This window comes from Hordeum vulgare, chromosome 6H (assembly GCF_904849725.1).
Source record: "Hordeum vulgare subsp. vulgare chromosome 6H, MorexV3_pseudomolecules_assembly, whole genome shotgun sequence".
Classification (NCBI taxonomy): Eukaryota; Viridiplantae; Streptophyta; class Magnoliopsida; order Poales; family Poaceae; genus Hordeum; species Hordeum vulgare.
In genome coordinates, this window is record NC_058523.1 from 107,266,883 (window position 1) to 107,282,753 (window position 15,871).

The 15,871-nt window shown below is 49.3% G+C and overlaps 2 protein-coding genes across 2 annotated transcripts; one reads left to right on the top strand and one right to left on the bottom strand.

The window, feature by feature from the left end:
* Positions 1-301: 301 nt before the first annotated feature.
* Positions 302-2,319, top strand: LOC123401102 (urease accessory protein F). Its single transcript, XM_045094824.1, has 3 exons — positions 302-508; positions 778-1,597; positions 2,035-2,319. Exon 2 carries the CDS (start codon positions 814-816, stop codon positions 1,588-1,590), a length of 777 nt encoding a protein of 258 aa, XP_044950759.1. The 5' UTR covers positions 302-508; positions 778-813; the 3' UTR covers positions 1,591-1,597; positions 2,035-2,319.
* A 3,606-nt stretch (positions 2,320-5,925) lies between these two features.
* LOC123401101 (4-hydroxyphenylpyruvate dioxygenase) lies at positions 5,926-7,927 on the bottom strand. The gene is made up of 2 exons (XM_045094823.1): positions 6,763-7,927; positions 5,926-6,351 (listed from the first exon to the last, which is right to left on the bottom strand). The coding sequence occupies exons 1-2, from the start codon at positions 7,878-7,880 to the stop codon at positions 6,165-6,167; spliced, it is 1,305 nt and encodes a 434-aa protein (XP_044950758.1). The 5' UTR covers positions 7,881-7,927; the 3' UTR covers positions 5,926-6,164.
* Between the last annotated feature and the right edge of the window lie 7,944 nt (positions 7,928-15,871).

Consider the following 15,871-nt stretch of genomic DNA (forward strand, 5'->3'; position numbering starts at 1 on the left):
TACTTCTCATATTACCGACGAAATATTCATGTTTCAAACATCAAATCTCATAAAAATATAGTGAACCAATTCCCGCAGCAACGGGGCATTATCTACTTTCTTTGTTTCTAAATACTTGTTGTTGGAGAGAACTAGACTAGTTCTCTCCAACAACAAATATTATGGTACAGAGGGAATAGTACTCTCTCTATTCCTTTAATTTTTTTTTACTATCAATTATATATAGAATAAAATAAATAATTCATACTTTAAAATATATCCCTATACATCCATCCATACAGTTTTAGTGGAATCTCCAACCAAACCGAAGGGAGGGAGTACAAACAAAACAGAACCATGAATCCACCTCTCCTCGTTGACCCCTGACCACTCTCTCAAACTGCCTCATCCACCCCCGAAGCGATCACCGAGTGTTCGACGAGTGCCTGCGCGGACCGGCGTCAATGGGTTCATCGCCGCAAGGATAAAGCCATCCGCGAGTTCGTTCCCGGAGCATCGACGCCGAAAGGTATACACCTAATTTCGCCCCGCTCTTCAATTCTGTAGGCGAAAGTCCCAGCGCTCTAGCTTCTGATCGACGCCGTCGGGGTATTCGACAGAATGCCAAGTCGGGATTTTTTTTGGACCTCTGAACGACCAGTTTGACGAATTCGTCGCACCTAAGATGCAAAAAAATCAAGATCGGGCTGATGTTTTTGCGTGTAAATTTTCCTGCGTTTTGGGGATCTTTATGCTGTTCTCTATGGTTTACAAGAGTTTGCTCTTCTCATTTCTCAGCACTGAGGAGTGGTCCATCGACCCATCTTGATACTCATGGAGCGGGATCACTCGGCTTTGAAGAAAATGAGACTGGATGATGCAGAGGATTCTGCCATCAGTCAAGTTCCTGCCGCTGCGTCGTCGAGCATGAATCAGCAACTGTTCTGGAGCCAGTGGCAGCTACTGGACTCCATTCTCCCTACAGGAGGTTTTGCACACTCCTACGGCCTGGAAGCTGCTATGCAATCGCGCATAGTGAACAACCCCGAAGACCTGTGGCTATTCCTCATCCAGGTCTTGGACAACATTGGAAGTCTGCTGCTTCCATTCGTGTATTGCGCCGGTAGGTCTCCTGACGCTGCGGCATGGGTCAAGCTAGATCAGCTGCTGGATGCTACGCTGACAAACGAGGTCGGCAGGAAGGCGTCGACGTCGCAAGGCTCGGCTCTGTTGAGGGTGGCCGCGTCTGTCTTCACTGAGATCCAGTCGCTGCAGGATCTCCGAAGGACATTTCTCGGTTCCACGAGCGTGTCGTTTCACCATGCCCCGATATTCGGGTTGATATGTGGGCTGGTTGGATTTGACAGCGAGACAACGCAGCGCGCTTACATGTTTGTCGCAATGAGGGATGTGATCTCCGCCGCAACGAGGCTCAATTTGATCGGACCGCTTGCTGCTTCGGTTCTGCAGCACCAGGTTGCGCCAGATGCCGAGAAGATGCTGCAAAAGTGGAGGGACCGTGATGTCTCTGAAGCATCACAGACTGCACCACTGCTTGACGCGTTGCAAGGCTGCCATGCTTACATGTTCTCTAGGCTGTTTTGCTCCTAACAGCGAGGTTCACTTCCATATCTTTCTATCTCTTTTGTTGTACAATGTCTCCAAGCATACACGACACAGGGCTCAACTTCATGATACATGTACCGGTTGTGCTTTTGTATTAGTCTGATGTATTGAAATATATCTCCTTATTTCCTGAAAAAATAAGTTAACTGGTTCATAGGGAGATGTATGTTACTCTGTATAAAGCATCTTTTATAGCATGGCATATGGTTGATCCATGACTTTGTGCACTGCAATTTAACATTCACTTGAGTGCTGTCTCCTAACAAGGACATGATAAGCAATTGAGCAGTTTATTCAATTATCCTGTAACAAGGAGATGTTTAAATAGACCAGACATTTCCCAGGTCCATTTTGTGGATAACATGATGCATGATAGACCCACTTATATGTCTGGATAACCTTAGCCTGATATTCCTCTGCTTCTTTCAGGTTGCTGAATGCAATTTGCTGTAGTTCTGCTCACAGTTGTAACTCAGAGAAGTACAGGACCACTGGCTTTCCTAAACAACAATGGCATCAGAAGATTTCAAGCATCCTGAGGATAGACGCCCAGTATGATTCTTTATTTTACTTGCAAGCAAGATTGTACAAAAATGCCAATAGCACATTGTGTTCATGTGTGAGCCCTCTCTGCCATCTATTACACTCATCATACATATGATACGTCTGTCTTCAGCTTCACCAATTACAACATTGATATAATTATGCATTGCATATTACAAAGAAAATTGTTTTCTTTTGCTCCATGATACAAAGTACTGGATCTGTTGCTCCAGCTCCAGATTCCATTCTAAATGTAACAGCAAAACGCTTGACTTCAAGGGATTTCTCGTACACCTCAATAGATCTGAACAGCTCGGAGAAGTTGCCCTTGCCAATCCTGCCGCAGCCACCCTTCTGGTACTCTTGCCCGGCCCTGTCCTTCCCCATGCACCCGATCCTTTGGATCATCTCCATAACATGGTTGGCCTGAACATAGTAGCTGATGCAGTTAGATTTGGACCTTTTCTATCTCTGTATAAAGTCAGTCAGTCCCAGTGTTGGGCAGAGCCCGTTGTCAAAAGATCGTTTTGCTAGGATGCTTGCTTGAATCTAGCTACTTCCAAAAAAAAGTTTGGTAGTGGAAGAGATGCTGCATTACGAGCCATTGCTAAAAGTCGGCGAATTTGGTGAGCTGATCCGCTTTGATGCAGGAGAAAGCCCAGTCAGCCTTGCTGATTCAAAAGGGATTCCACGTGCCCCATGCTACTCGGGTCAGAGTGTAAGCTAGTGATGCTTTCGCGTACTTCCCCAGGTCGAGTAGTTAATTAGTCACACGCAGGCGTTTTCCGAGAGTAGACAAAAGATAGCAAAGATGCAGTCTGAAGTAGGGCACTGAACCTCAAGTTACTGAATTATGGCATGAATACTAGTACTATTTGCTGAATCAAAACCTTTTCAAACAATTATGTATGACTCTATGCTAAAATACAGTACACCATGCCACGAATTGTGAAGTTGGATACGTTGGGCCTATGCAAGCAGCTTTATTCCCCTTCAAAGCTGTCACAATTTTCATAAAGATGCATCATACATGGATGGACTGAAAATAGTCTCAGTTGGATACTCTTGGATTCACGGCATTCGGTATATAACCAAGGTTTGATACCTTTATGCACCATACACATGCACCATGTGATGTAGAACTCAAAATCAGTTATTCTCTTATTTTACTTTCAAGCAAGATTGTACAACAATGCCAACAGTACATTTTGTTCATGTGTGAGCCCTTCTTCCATCTGTGTTACACTCATAATACATAGGATACGCATGTCTTCAGCTTCACCAATTATAACACGGATATAATTGCGCGTCGCATATCACAGACAACATTTTGTGCTTTTGCTCCATGAGACCAGGATACAAAGCATTGGATCAGCTTCTCCAGCTTTAGCTTCTATCCTAGGATCCCTGATCTGCAGCAGATTGCTTGGCTTCAAGGGACTTCTCATAATCCTCAATGGACTTGAACAGCTCAGAGAAGTTGCCTTTGCCGAACCTGCCACAGCCACCCTTCTGATACTCTTCCTCTCTCTTGTCCTTCTCCATGCACCCGATTCTTTGGATCATCTCCAGGAATAATCTTGGCCTGAACATAATAGTTGATGCAGTTAGATTTGGAATCACGGGCAGTAGAGCAAAGAAGCAGCTTGAATTTATTGTCCAGGTCTTGGAGAACATGAACATTGGAAGCCTGCTGCTTCCATTCGTGTACTGCACCAGTAGGTCTCCGGACGCCGCGGGATGGGTCAAGCTATATCAGCTACTAGAGCCTACGTTGACGAACGAGGTCGGCAGGACAGCGTCCATGTCGCAAGGCTCAGCTCTGTTGAGGGTGGCCGCGTCTGTCTTCACTGAGATTTAGTCGCTGCAGGATCTCCGAAGGACATTTCTCGGTTCCACGAGTGGTGTCGTTTCACCATGCACCGATATTCAGGTTGATATGTGGGCTGGTTGAATTTGACAGCGAGACAACACAGGCGATATTCAGGTTGATATGTGGACTGGTTGAATTTGACAGCGAGACAACGCAGCGCGCTGACATGTTTGTGACAATGATGGATGTGATCTCCGCAGCAACGATGCTCAGTTTGATCGGACAGCTTGCTGCTTCGGTGCTGCAGCATCAGGCTGCGCCAGATGCCAAGATGATGCAGAAGTGGAGGGACCGTGATGTCTCTGAAGCATCACAAACTGCACCACTGCTTGACACATTGCAGGGCTGCCATGCTTACATGTTCTCTAGGCTGTTTTGCTCTTGACAATGAGGTTCGCTTCTATATCTTTTTATCTCTCTCGTTGTACAATGTCTTCAAGCATACGCAACAAAGGGCTCAACTTCACGATACATGTACGATTCATGCTTTCATATTATTCGGATGTAGGATGCATTAAAACATACTGTATGTCCTTATTTTTTGCGGAAAAAAAAAGTTAACCGGTTAATAGAAAAATGTATGTTACTCTGTATAAAGCATCATGGCGTATGGTTGATCGATGGCTTTGTGCACTGCAATTGAACATTCACTTGAGTGATGTCTCCTAACAAGGACATGATAAACTATTGAGCAGTTTATTCAATTATCCTGCAACAAGCAGAGGTTTAAATAGACCAGACATTTCGCAGGTCCATTTTGTGAATAACATGATGCATGATACACCCAGTTATATGTCTGGATAACCCTATTCTGATATTCCTCTGCTTCTTTCAGGTTGCTGAATGCAGTTTGGTGTAGTTCTCTGCTCACGGTTTTAGCTCGGAGAAGTACAGGACAAATGGCTCTTTCCAAAGAAAAATGGCACCAGAAAATTGCGAGCATCCCGAGGACAGATGCCCAGTATGATTCTTTATTTTACTTGCAAGGAAGATTGTACAAAAATGCCAATAGTACATTATATTCATGTGTGAACCCTCTCTACCACATATCACAGTATCACACTCAGTATAAATAGGATACATTGATATAGTTGTGCGTGGCATATTACATGCTCCTTCCATTCCTAAATATAAGTCTTTCTAGAGGTTTCACTAGAAAACTACATACATTGTATATAGACATATTTTAGAATGTAAATTCATTCATTTTGCTTCGTATATAGACCACTAGTAAAATCTTTTAAAAGACTTATATTTAGAAACGGAGGAAGTAGAATATTCTTTTCTTTTGCTCCATGATACAAAGTACTGGATCTGTTGCTCCAGCTCCAGATTCTATCCTAGGATGCAACCGCGAATTGCTTGGCTTCAAGGGATTTCTCATCCTCCTTAATACTCCCTTTACATTTGTTTACAGAGGGAGCAGATCTCAACAGCCCGGAGAAGTTGCACCCGCCGGAGCTACCATTCTGGTACTCTTGCCCAATCTCGTCCTTCTCCAGGCACCCGATCCTCTGGATCATCTCCAACAACAAGGTTGGCCTGAACATAATATAATAGCTTGATGCAGTTAGATTTGGAATCACAGAGAGTAGATAAACATAGCAAAGATACTGTCTGAAGTCAGTAGGGCACTGAACCTCGAGTTGTTGAATTATAGCATAAATACTGGTGGTACTATCTGCTGAACCAAAATAGAATAAAATCAGATACCTTTCTATGCTAATATGAAAGTACACCATGCCACGGATTGTGAAGTTGGATTCTTTGGCCTGTTATACTATTCGAGGAGCTTTATTCCCCTTTTAAGTTGTCACAATCTTCATAGAGATGCATCATGACCTTCACTATCATATGGCTCGTATGACCAAAACCAAGATATGATACCTTACACACGCACCATGTGATGCAGAACTCAAAATCTGTTCTTTATTTTACTTGCAAGCAAGATTGTACAACAATGTCAACGCTACATTTTCTTCATGTGTGAGCCCCTCTACCATCCATTACACCCATCATACATAGGATACATCTGTCTTCAGCTTCACCAATTATAACATTGATATAATTGTGCGACGCATATTACAAACAACATTGTTTTCTTTTGCTCCATGAGACCATGATACAAGGACCAGCTTCTATCCTATGATCCCTGAACTGCAGCAGATTGCTTGGCTTCAAGGGACTTCTCGTAATCTTCAATGGACTTGAACAGCTCGGAGAAGTTGCCTTTGCCGAACCCGCCGCAGCCACCCTTCTGGTACTCTTCCCCTCTCTCGTCCTTCTCCATGCACCCGATCCTCTGGATCATCTCCAGGAACAAGGTCGGCCTGAACATAATAGCTGATGCAGTTAGATTTGGAAGCACGGGGAGTAGAGCAAAGATGCAGCTAGAATGTATTAGAGCACTGAACCTCACATTACTGAATTATAGCATAACTGATACTACCTCCTGAACCTAATCCTGTGCTAATCTATGGCGCGAATTGGGAATATACGTTGGCTTTCCTCTATGCACAGGGAACTTTATTCCCCTTTTAGTTCTGGCAATCTTCATAAAGGTGCATCATGCATTTGAACTAAAATACTTCCAATAGGATCATGGCACTCACTATCTTATGATTCAACTCTGTATCCTAACACCAACTTTCATACTCGTACTTTTCTGCAGCATCACACATGGATCATGTAATGTATAAGCCAAAATCAAAGTGGAGAAAGCTTGTGTCTTTAGTTTTTACCTGTCCCCTACTGGCTTGGTGAAGATTTGGAGCAACACCCCTTGGTCGTCCCTATCGACGAGCACACCCAGCTCCTGGCATTCCTTGATCTGCGCCTCCGAGAGGACATCCCCGGCAAGGCGTCGCACGCCTTCGTAGTACTTCGGCAGCGGGGGTGGCAGGAAGTCGAAGCCGCCCATGGCGGAGCGCGCACGCATCTTCCTGAGCGTCCTGAGCACGTCACTGCTGGCCACCGCGATGTGCTGCACGCCCGGGCCGCCGTGGTGTTCCAGGAACGTCTGTATCTGGCTCCGGCGCTTGGTGCCGTGCACCGGCTCGTTGAGCGGCAGCAGCACGCCCTCCGAGTTGTTGGCGAGCACCACCGAGTTGAGCCCGCTCTCGGTCGTGCCCACGTCCTCCGCCGTGAACTCGGCGAACTCGTGGAACCCCGTGAACCCGGCGATGTAGGCTGCGGCGGGGGCAAGCTCCGGGACGTTGCCGACGACGTGGTCGAACCGCGTCAGGCCGTAGTCCACGGCGTCCGGGTTGGTCACGCCCTCGAACCCCGGCAAGAAGGGCACGTCCGTGCCGTCCGGGTGGCTGACGAAGCGGAGCACGACGTCGCCGTAGAGCTCGACCTCCGCGAAGCCGAAGCCGCGGCCGAGGTCCACGGGGGCGAAGGCCGGGCGCGCGCCCCCGTCGACGCTGGCGCGGAAGGCCTCGGCGGCGTCTGCGACGCGCAGCGCTACGGAGCGCACCGCGATCCCGTGGTCGGCGGAGAACCGGCGCGCGGCGTCGGCGGAGAAGGAGGGCAGGGAGGCGGTGGCGGCGTCGCAGCCGTTGGCGTAGGGCGCGGTGAAGAGGAAGGCGAGGGAGCCCGAGCGGAGCAGCTGGGAGGCGTGCGCGGAGTTCCCCGTGGAGAGGTCGGACCTGGCGGCGAGCGGCGCGCCGAGCGCGAACGCGAAGCGGCCGGCGGCGGAGGCGGCGTCCGCGCACCAGAACTCGACGTGGTGGAAGGAGAGCGTGTGGAAGCGGTCGCTGCGCGGGTTGAAGCGGACCATTCGGTGCGGTCGCGCGTGCTCCGGCGTCACCGCGGCGGCGGCGCCGGTAGCCGCGGGGGTGGTGGGGGTGGGCGGCATGGTGTGCGTTCGCTTCTTGGTCGCGTGTGGTAGTGGCTCGGGGTTATCAGTTAGAGTACAGGAGAAGTGGGGGGTAATAAAGGGCGGACATGGCGCCACGTGGGCTCGGGGTTTAGTGGTGGCGGGTGCGATTTGTCTTTTGGCGTTTGGTGGTGTGGGGGCTCGAGCTAGTGTGATGGAGGGGATGGGTTTGCTGACTGGCCTAGGGTAACGTACAGCCAAGCACAGCTAGAAATGTTACTACTGTATTTCACAAACAAAAATACAGCTAGAAATATTATTTATTTCAAAAGGTAAGTACAGCTACAAATATAGCGAGGTCCATATTCTTTCCGTTGGTAGTGGTCCAAAAAATAAGTACAGGTAGAAATAAGCTGGGAGGACTCCCTCAGTCCGATAAAAAGTGTATATATATAAATATTTTAGAACAAATTGTAAAATGAAGTAAAAAAAATTCATTGAAAAGGTGCAAGCCATCATCTTTTTCCTTTTAAATTAGGGAAACGTTATAAATCATCCGGCGGATCGCACGCTGGCATCCGTCCTCTTCTTTACACGCCACGTGGCTCATGATCATCATCAGAAGTTTTTGCAACTAGCATGTTGTTGCAATTTCTCATCGCAACAACGGCTCTGTTGCAGGATCTGAATCCTTGAAATTAGATAGTACAACAACGCGACCCTTCTGCAGCATAATCTCAATTACAAAAAAAAATTGCAACGGAACTTCAGTTGCAAAAAGAAATTACAATACGATCTTTGTTGCAAAAAAATCTGCAACAAAACCGTAGTTGCAGAAAAACTACAACTGGGCCTAAGTTGCAAAAGTGAAGAAGTTGTTCTGTCGCTCGATCTGCAACAGATCTGACGGCTCGCGAGCTGACGGATATTTTATAAAATCCGTCGGCTGACGCGTAGCACGCCCCTTTAAATTAAGCAACCTCCAATGAGCTAAGTGCACGTATAAATTAAAGAGACTCTGTAGAATGTATTGGTCTTGATTACCGTGTGATGAGAGAGAATCATTTTTTTCTACTTTAAAATGTATTTGAAAAGATAAAAGTACACTTTTTATGTACTTTAAAATGTATTTGAAAAGATAAAAGTACACTTTTTTATGGACAAATTTTAAGGCTAAACGGATACTCTTCACCGGACGAAGGGAGTACGGGACTAGAGGAGGATCAGACCCGTCTGACAATTGAAAGGGGGCAGATGTCTATTGAAAGGGGGCAGATGTCTGAATACAACTATTTTTCGGTTTGAGACTAGATCGTACAAGAGAGGCGAGTCTAGAACATTAATGGAGTCATGATGTAGCACAAGTAACACTGATGGATGATATGAATAGCTTTGAACGGCAAGATAGTATAAGTGAAGATCACAATAATAGTCAATACAATGATGATAAATAATTGTTAAACATGATATACCAAATTCTCTCTCTAACTTTTCTCTTGCAAATAATATGTCAAATTTTTGATATTTTTTCTCAAGAATGCTACTCATTCAAGCTTTCCAATGTACATAAAATCACTCAATTCCAAGTTCGTATGAGGTGTCAAAAATTCAAAAATTGAATTGAAAAATAATGACAAATTGTGTTTGCGAACTTCGGAGGGCAAAAGGTACTATTTGGAAGCTGATTTGGAAGTGATAATAATGAACTAGCATAATGAACTATTTAGAAGCAGCTCGTTGATAGCTTGAATTTTAGTACTCATGGAGTCAAAACGGTCTTCGTATGAGGGAGATATGCCTATTTTACTAAATACCGCGTGTCGTTGGTATAAGCCTGACAGTAGATGTGTAGGGTACGTATGAGATGGACAGAGTCCTAGCTACGGCAAGGTTGTATGAGTTCAGGCCCCTCTGCGGTGGAGGTAACGACCCTACGTCTCAGTGCTCTCGGAGCTTGTTGTCGAGTGGAATATGGAATACAATGATTTTCTAACCCCTCTACCAGTGGGGGAGGGCGGCTTATATAGAGTGCGCTGCCCTCCACAACGGTTCCGGTACAGGGGTGGAGTAGTGGGGATTGAATGCGTACGTTACAGGTAACGTATGCTCTAAATGCTAATAAATGCACCCGGAAACGTACGGCCGTTTCCCTCCAGAAAGGTTACGATGTACCAAGTGTATCCAGTCGGTTAGCTTGGTATCCTCCGAATGCTAGTCTCCGACTGGATGATTGAGGACCTGTTACCGACTGGATGATGGGGACTCCTTAATTCAGACGGGACTGACTAAGGGCCCTGTCCTTTGTGAGGGGTAGTCCTTGGGTAGGACCTGCATGGCAGGCCTATGACCCTACCCTAGGACTATGACCCCATCATTAGTCCCCGAATGGATTGGGGTTGGAACGACGAAGCGATGCTTGAAGTTTGGATCCGACTGGATTAGATTTGGCTTGGGCGTTGCTTGCCTCGATCCATTTTATCTTTTCTGACCAACGATCCGAGTGGAAGCGCCCGCGAAACAGACTGTCGGAAGCCGAGTGCTTCCGCGGCATCTTTTGACGCGACTAGTCAACTCACAGCGGTGGATTTTCCGGGATCTCAAATTTCGGGTTCCGCGCGCTCAGCGGGGATGACGCCAGCGCACTCGAGTAGCGCCTGACGCCTCGATTCTCGCGCCTTCAACTCCTCCACTGATATCGCCGCGGCCGGTCGGGCGGATAAGGTTTCGGGGCCACCCGTCAGTGACCCAGTCGGAACCCTATTTAAATCTGGGCGGCGAGGCTTCTTCGTTACGCTCGCCGAATCTTTCGCTCTCGCCTGCTCCGTCTTCCTCGCCACCTCCAGTGCTCCTACACTCCTTCCTTCTCCTTCCTCCCGAGGGTTCGCCGTCGCCTCCATGACCAAAGGTCAGACCAGCAAGATGGAGGCGAGGAAGAAGAAGGGCAAGGCGGCGGCGCCTGCTCAGCGGCGGCAGCGGCCCCTGCCGGCGGGGTGGATTCAAGGTGATTTCCTCCCCTCCACGGTGACGGAGGGGGATCTGTTGCAGCTGGTGGAGCACGGAATGATCGTGCATAAGTCCTGGAGGCTGCCGGCGGAGAATGAGGTCGAGCCGGCGCCCCGGGAGGGGGAGCGCGTCTTGCTTCTCAGCCACGTCCATCGAGGTTTTTCTTTACCCCCGCATCCTTTCTTCAAGGGCATCATGAATCACTTCGGTGCCCAACTTCACCATTTCCCTCCGAATGCCATCGCCCACCTTTCTGCCTTTATAGTCTTGTGCGAGTGTTTCATTGGTTGTCCCCCCATTGGGGGTTGTTCAAGCACATATTTTCTGCTAGATCCCAGACCATCAAACGACTTAGCCAGTCGGATGATAAAACACATCTTCTCCAGCTCTGCGGGGGTCTAGGTTTCCAGAAAAAGAGTCGGAGCAGTTATCCTGCTCTCCAGTTATGTGAGTCGGTCAGGAACAGGCAGTCGACGTGGTTCTACTGCCAGGATATCGCCTGTCCGAATGCTTCGACAGGGCTGCCTCCCTTCAGTCTGGATCGGCCTGCCCCACCTAAGCAACTCGCGCTCACGAGGGCGGAGAAGAATGACGTCCAGCCCTTGGTTGAGGCACTCGTGGACGTCGTTAGGAAGGGGGTCACCGGCATAGACTTGCTGGAGGTCTTTCTTGGTTGACGGATCCAGCCTCTGCAGGCTCGTGACCATGCCATGTGGCATTACAGAGGCCCCGAGGACTCCACTCGGACTAACGTGGTGGCCGTGTCTGAGGAGAGGGTGACCTCGTGGGTGCTCCAAATCACGGGCCCCTGCGAGAATCCCAAAGGATCTCGGCGAGTGAGGCCTTACAGCGCGGATCATCCTCCACCGAATCAGGTGAGTGACATTGCCGAGTGCACTGAACTGTCCCAATCCTTGTCGTTTGTCTATATCTCTGTGTGATGTCTGATATTGCCAACTGAAATTTATGCAGGAGTGGACCAACTGGTTCTCCCCCGTCTCGAACGGGAATCCGGCGGAGGAAGAGGAGGAAGGCAGCCAAGAGGGCAGCGTGGAGAGCGCCGAATACGTCTCCGACAGCGGGGAATCGGAGGAGGAGACCAGCGAGGAGGAGGAAGAAGACGAAGAGCAAGACTCGCCACCTCCGAACCTAGAGCATCGGACCAAGCGCCGACACAAGCCCGCCGTCCCCTCGGCTCCTCCCGCGTCCTCGAGTGCTCCGCCTGCTGCTCCGGTGGTCCCGAGTGTTCGAAGCACTAAGAGGACCAGGGATGCCGCCGCTGAGCCTGCGGGTCAGTCTTCTAAGGTGGCCAAGCCGAGTGGGCCTAAGCCTCGGAAGGCTCTGCCGCGAATGAGGGTTGCTGTCCCCGTCACCTCTACGTAAGTGTACACAGTTTTCAATTCTTTCTGATATCCGAGTGAACTTCTTTTTACTGGCCGAATGGGTCTCACTCGACAGGGTTGCTACTTCTGCCACCTCTCCGGCGCGTCAGGAAGACGACCCCATGGACACGGACAACGTCGTCTCATCCCAGCCAGGTGCGTTGTAGGGACGTCGAATGTTTTATACTATCGTGTCCCAGTCAGGTGCTTCTTTCTTTTTCTGAGATCTCGTGTCATTCGGTCTGTCAGGGGCGATTTGTCTGGGTGAGGGCGACCAGGGGAGAGCCGACCCAGCTATGGAGCCTGTTCTCGAGGCTGCTCCTCCTGCTGCCGCTCTCGCCGCCGACGTGCTGCCGACTGAGGCGCTGCCACAGACTGAACCAGTGCTGGTGGGTGAGGAGCCGACTGGGGCGGACCTTGGGATGCCTCAGGAACCTCCGACGATTCCAGGTTTGTCGAATGCTGAATTCAGCATCCAACGTCTTCCGGAGGAGCAGGTGGGAGCGGCCAAGGGGGCTATGGTGCAGGCGGAGTTGATGGCTGGAGAAGCCAAGAGGGCCTACGACTCCGTTGCGGCCTTGTACCAGCGGAGCTTGGAGCTGCGATGATATCCGAGTAAGCGGTCTAGTAAGTATTTACTTTTCTCCTGTAACCCACTGGGTGTTCTTGAATAGCAGTTGTTGTTTGTAATGGGTTCACTCTGAGTGAACCCAGTGGGTGTAGTCCCCGAGACTTCTGTCGAGTGCTTGCACCGACAGTTGTCTTTATACATATTGTCTTTGCTTTGGTCGTGTCTGTAAATAATATGACCGACTGCTAGCAGTTGTGGCACTCGGAGTGCACTTACTATAAGAGTCTCCGAGAGTAAGTTGTACTCAGGTCGGGTAACATTTGCCTCGTAGGCGTAGGTGATAACATGCATCTCAATAGGGCAGGCCTGCTTGAGCTGCATGCCAGTGGGGTCACTCTCAGTGAACCCACTGGGTGTAGTCCCCGAGACCGCTGTCGACTGCTTGCGTCGGCAGGGGTCTGAAGAACTTAAACTTTTAACTGTTGAACTTTCTGATTGTCTCTTGGTGTTTGGTGGCAGAAAACCTGTGAAATGGGATCAGCCTATGAGACTCTCAAGGCGGAGAGGAATCAGTTCGCTGGTGAACTTGATGCGGCCATGCTTGCAATGGCCGGCATGAAGGATGCTCTGGCGGAACGGGAGAAGTCATTGGAGCAGGCGCGTGAAGTGAACAAGGTGTTGACTGAGGAAGTGGAAAAGATGGGGAAACAGAGGACTGCGTTGATGGGTCAGATGGATGTGCTGAACAAACGATGTCGGGCGCAAGAAAAATATGTCAGCGACTGGGCTCGGCAGATGATGACGCGTCTGGCTGGTAAGTCCTGCTTTTTTCGAGTGGTTGTGCTATGCGCGTAACACTCGGCGCTTATTGTCTGTTTGTCCTATTGTCACAGATTTTTGCTTTGACGCCGAAGCTGAAGCAGCCGACGTGGAGCGTTCGATTCTTGAGAACGTTCCACTCGGCGACGACGCCAATCGGGATCTGCTCCGTGCGCACATCCGCGTGGGCAAAGTTGGTCCTTTCATCGGTCGACTGAGAGAAGTCGTCGGCCGAATCGACAAGGAGCTTTGGCCAGAAGATGAGTCGCGGCAGGAGATGGAGAACCTGATGACCCGACTGGAGGAGATTCCCAACAGAGTGCAGTCGTGGAAGAAATCTGCAGCTCGTTGCGGTGCAGATGTTGCTCTGTCCTTGGTCCGAGTCCATTGCAAGGAGGTGCGTGAGGAAAAGCTGAAGACACTGAAGGTCGCCAACACGAAGAAGCTTCGATTCGAAGACTTCATGGAGACGTTCCTTGAGAGTGCTACCCGCATCGCCGATGGAATCGACTTGGACACCTTCGTTGAGCCCTCTAGTCCTGGCGCTGACCCTGCTGACGCGTAAGAAAACTTTATCCTCGGTATGCCGAGTGTTTTATCTGTAAGGTACTTTGGCCACTTGTGTTGGCTGTCACACTTTTAAATCGGTGCGGGTAAGCTTGATCCGCACCGAGTTAGCTATCTTTGCGAGAATTTTGGAATCCGATTTTTTGCTCTTCTGTTGCAATGTTGATTCGAGTTTTTGTTTGGCGTTTCTTGGTGAAGCCAAAGGCAAACAGTCGATGCTGGTTCGCGGCTAAGCTCCCGAGTGTGACGTGAAGTGCACACTCGGAGAAGGTTAATACTTAGGCGATGCTGGATCGCAGCGAAGCCCCCGAGTGTGACGTGTAGTGCACACTCGGAGAAGGTTAGTACGTGGGCGATTCTGGATCGCAGCTAAGCCTTCGAGTGTGACGTTAAGTGCACACTCGGAGAAGTTTAATACTTAGGCGATGCTGGATCGCAGCTAAGCCCCTGAGTGTGACGTGAAGTGCACACTCGAAGAAAGTTAACACTTAGGCGATGCTGGATCGCAGCTAAGCCCCCAAGTGTGACGTTAAGTGCACACTCGAAGAAAGTTAATACTTAGGCGATGCTGGATCGCAGCTAAGCCCCCGAGTGTGACGTTAAGTGCACACTCGGAGAAAGTTAATACTTAGGCGATGCTGGATCGCAGCTAAGCCCCCGAGTGTGACGTTAAGTGCACACTCGGAGAAAGTTAATACTTAGGCGATGCTGGATCGCAGCTAAGCCCCCGAGTGTGACGTTAAGTGCACACTCGGAGAAAGTTAATACTTAGCGATGCTGGATCGCAGCTAAGCCCCCGAGTGTGACGCTAAGTGCACACTCGGAGAAAGTTAATACTTAGGCGATGCTGGATCGCAGCTAAGCCCCCGAGTGTGACGTTAAGTGCACACTCGGAGAAAGTTAATACTTAGGCGATGCTGGATCGCAGCTAAGCCCCCGAGTGTGACGTTAAGTGCACACTCGGAGAAAGTTAATACTTAGGCGATTCTGGATCGCAGCTAAGTTTTTTTTTGAGACCGGAGTCTGCGAGCGCGGAAGAACTTTGAACCTGCAAAAAACTCAATCTGCTTTATATTATTTCGCCAATACTTGTTCTTTACATCGCTTCAGTCGACGGTCACGTGTAGAAGCGCTTCAGGAGATCTCCGTTCCATGCGCGCGGCTCGTCTGTCTCCCTCTCGATATTGTAGAGTCTGTATGCCCCGTTGTTCAGCACCTTGGAGATGATGAAGGGTCCTTCCCAGGCCGGAGCCAACTTGTGAGGTCTTTGTTGATCCACTCGGAGCACCAGGTCGCCTGCTTGGAACGTCCGACTTCTGACGTGGCGTGCATGAAAACGCCGGATTTTGTTGATAAATGGTCGAGCGAGTTAATGCCATCTCGCGCTCCTCTTCCAGAAGATCCACTCCGTCTTGCCTTGCTTGTTCTGCTTCGGCTTCGGAGAAGAGTTCGACTCGTGGCGCATTGTGAAGCAAGTCACTCGGAAGGACCGCTTCTGCTCCATAAATGAGGAAGAACGGTGATCGCCCTGTAGATCTGTTCGGGGTTGTGCGAAGTCCCCAAAGCACTGAAGGTAGCTCGGTAACCCAAGCGCCAGCGGCATGTCCTATCTCTCGCAGGAGTCGGGGCTTCAATCCTTGCAAAATAAGCCCGTTTGCCCGCTCTGCTTGTCCATTGGACTGAGGATG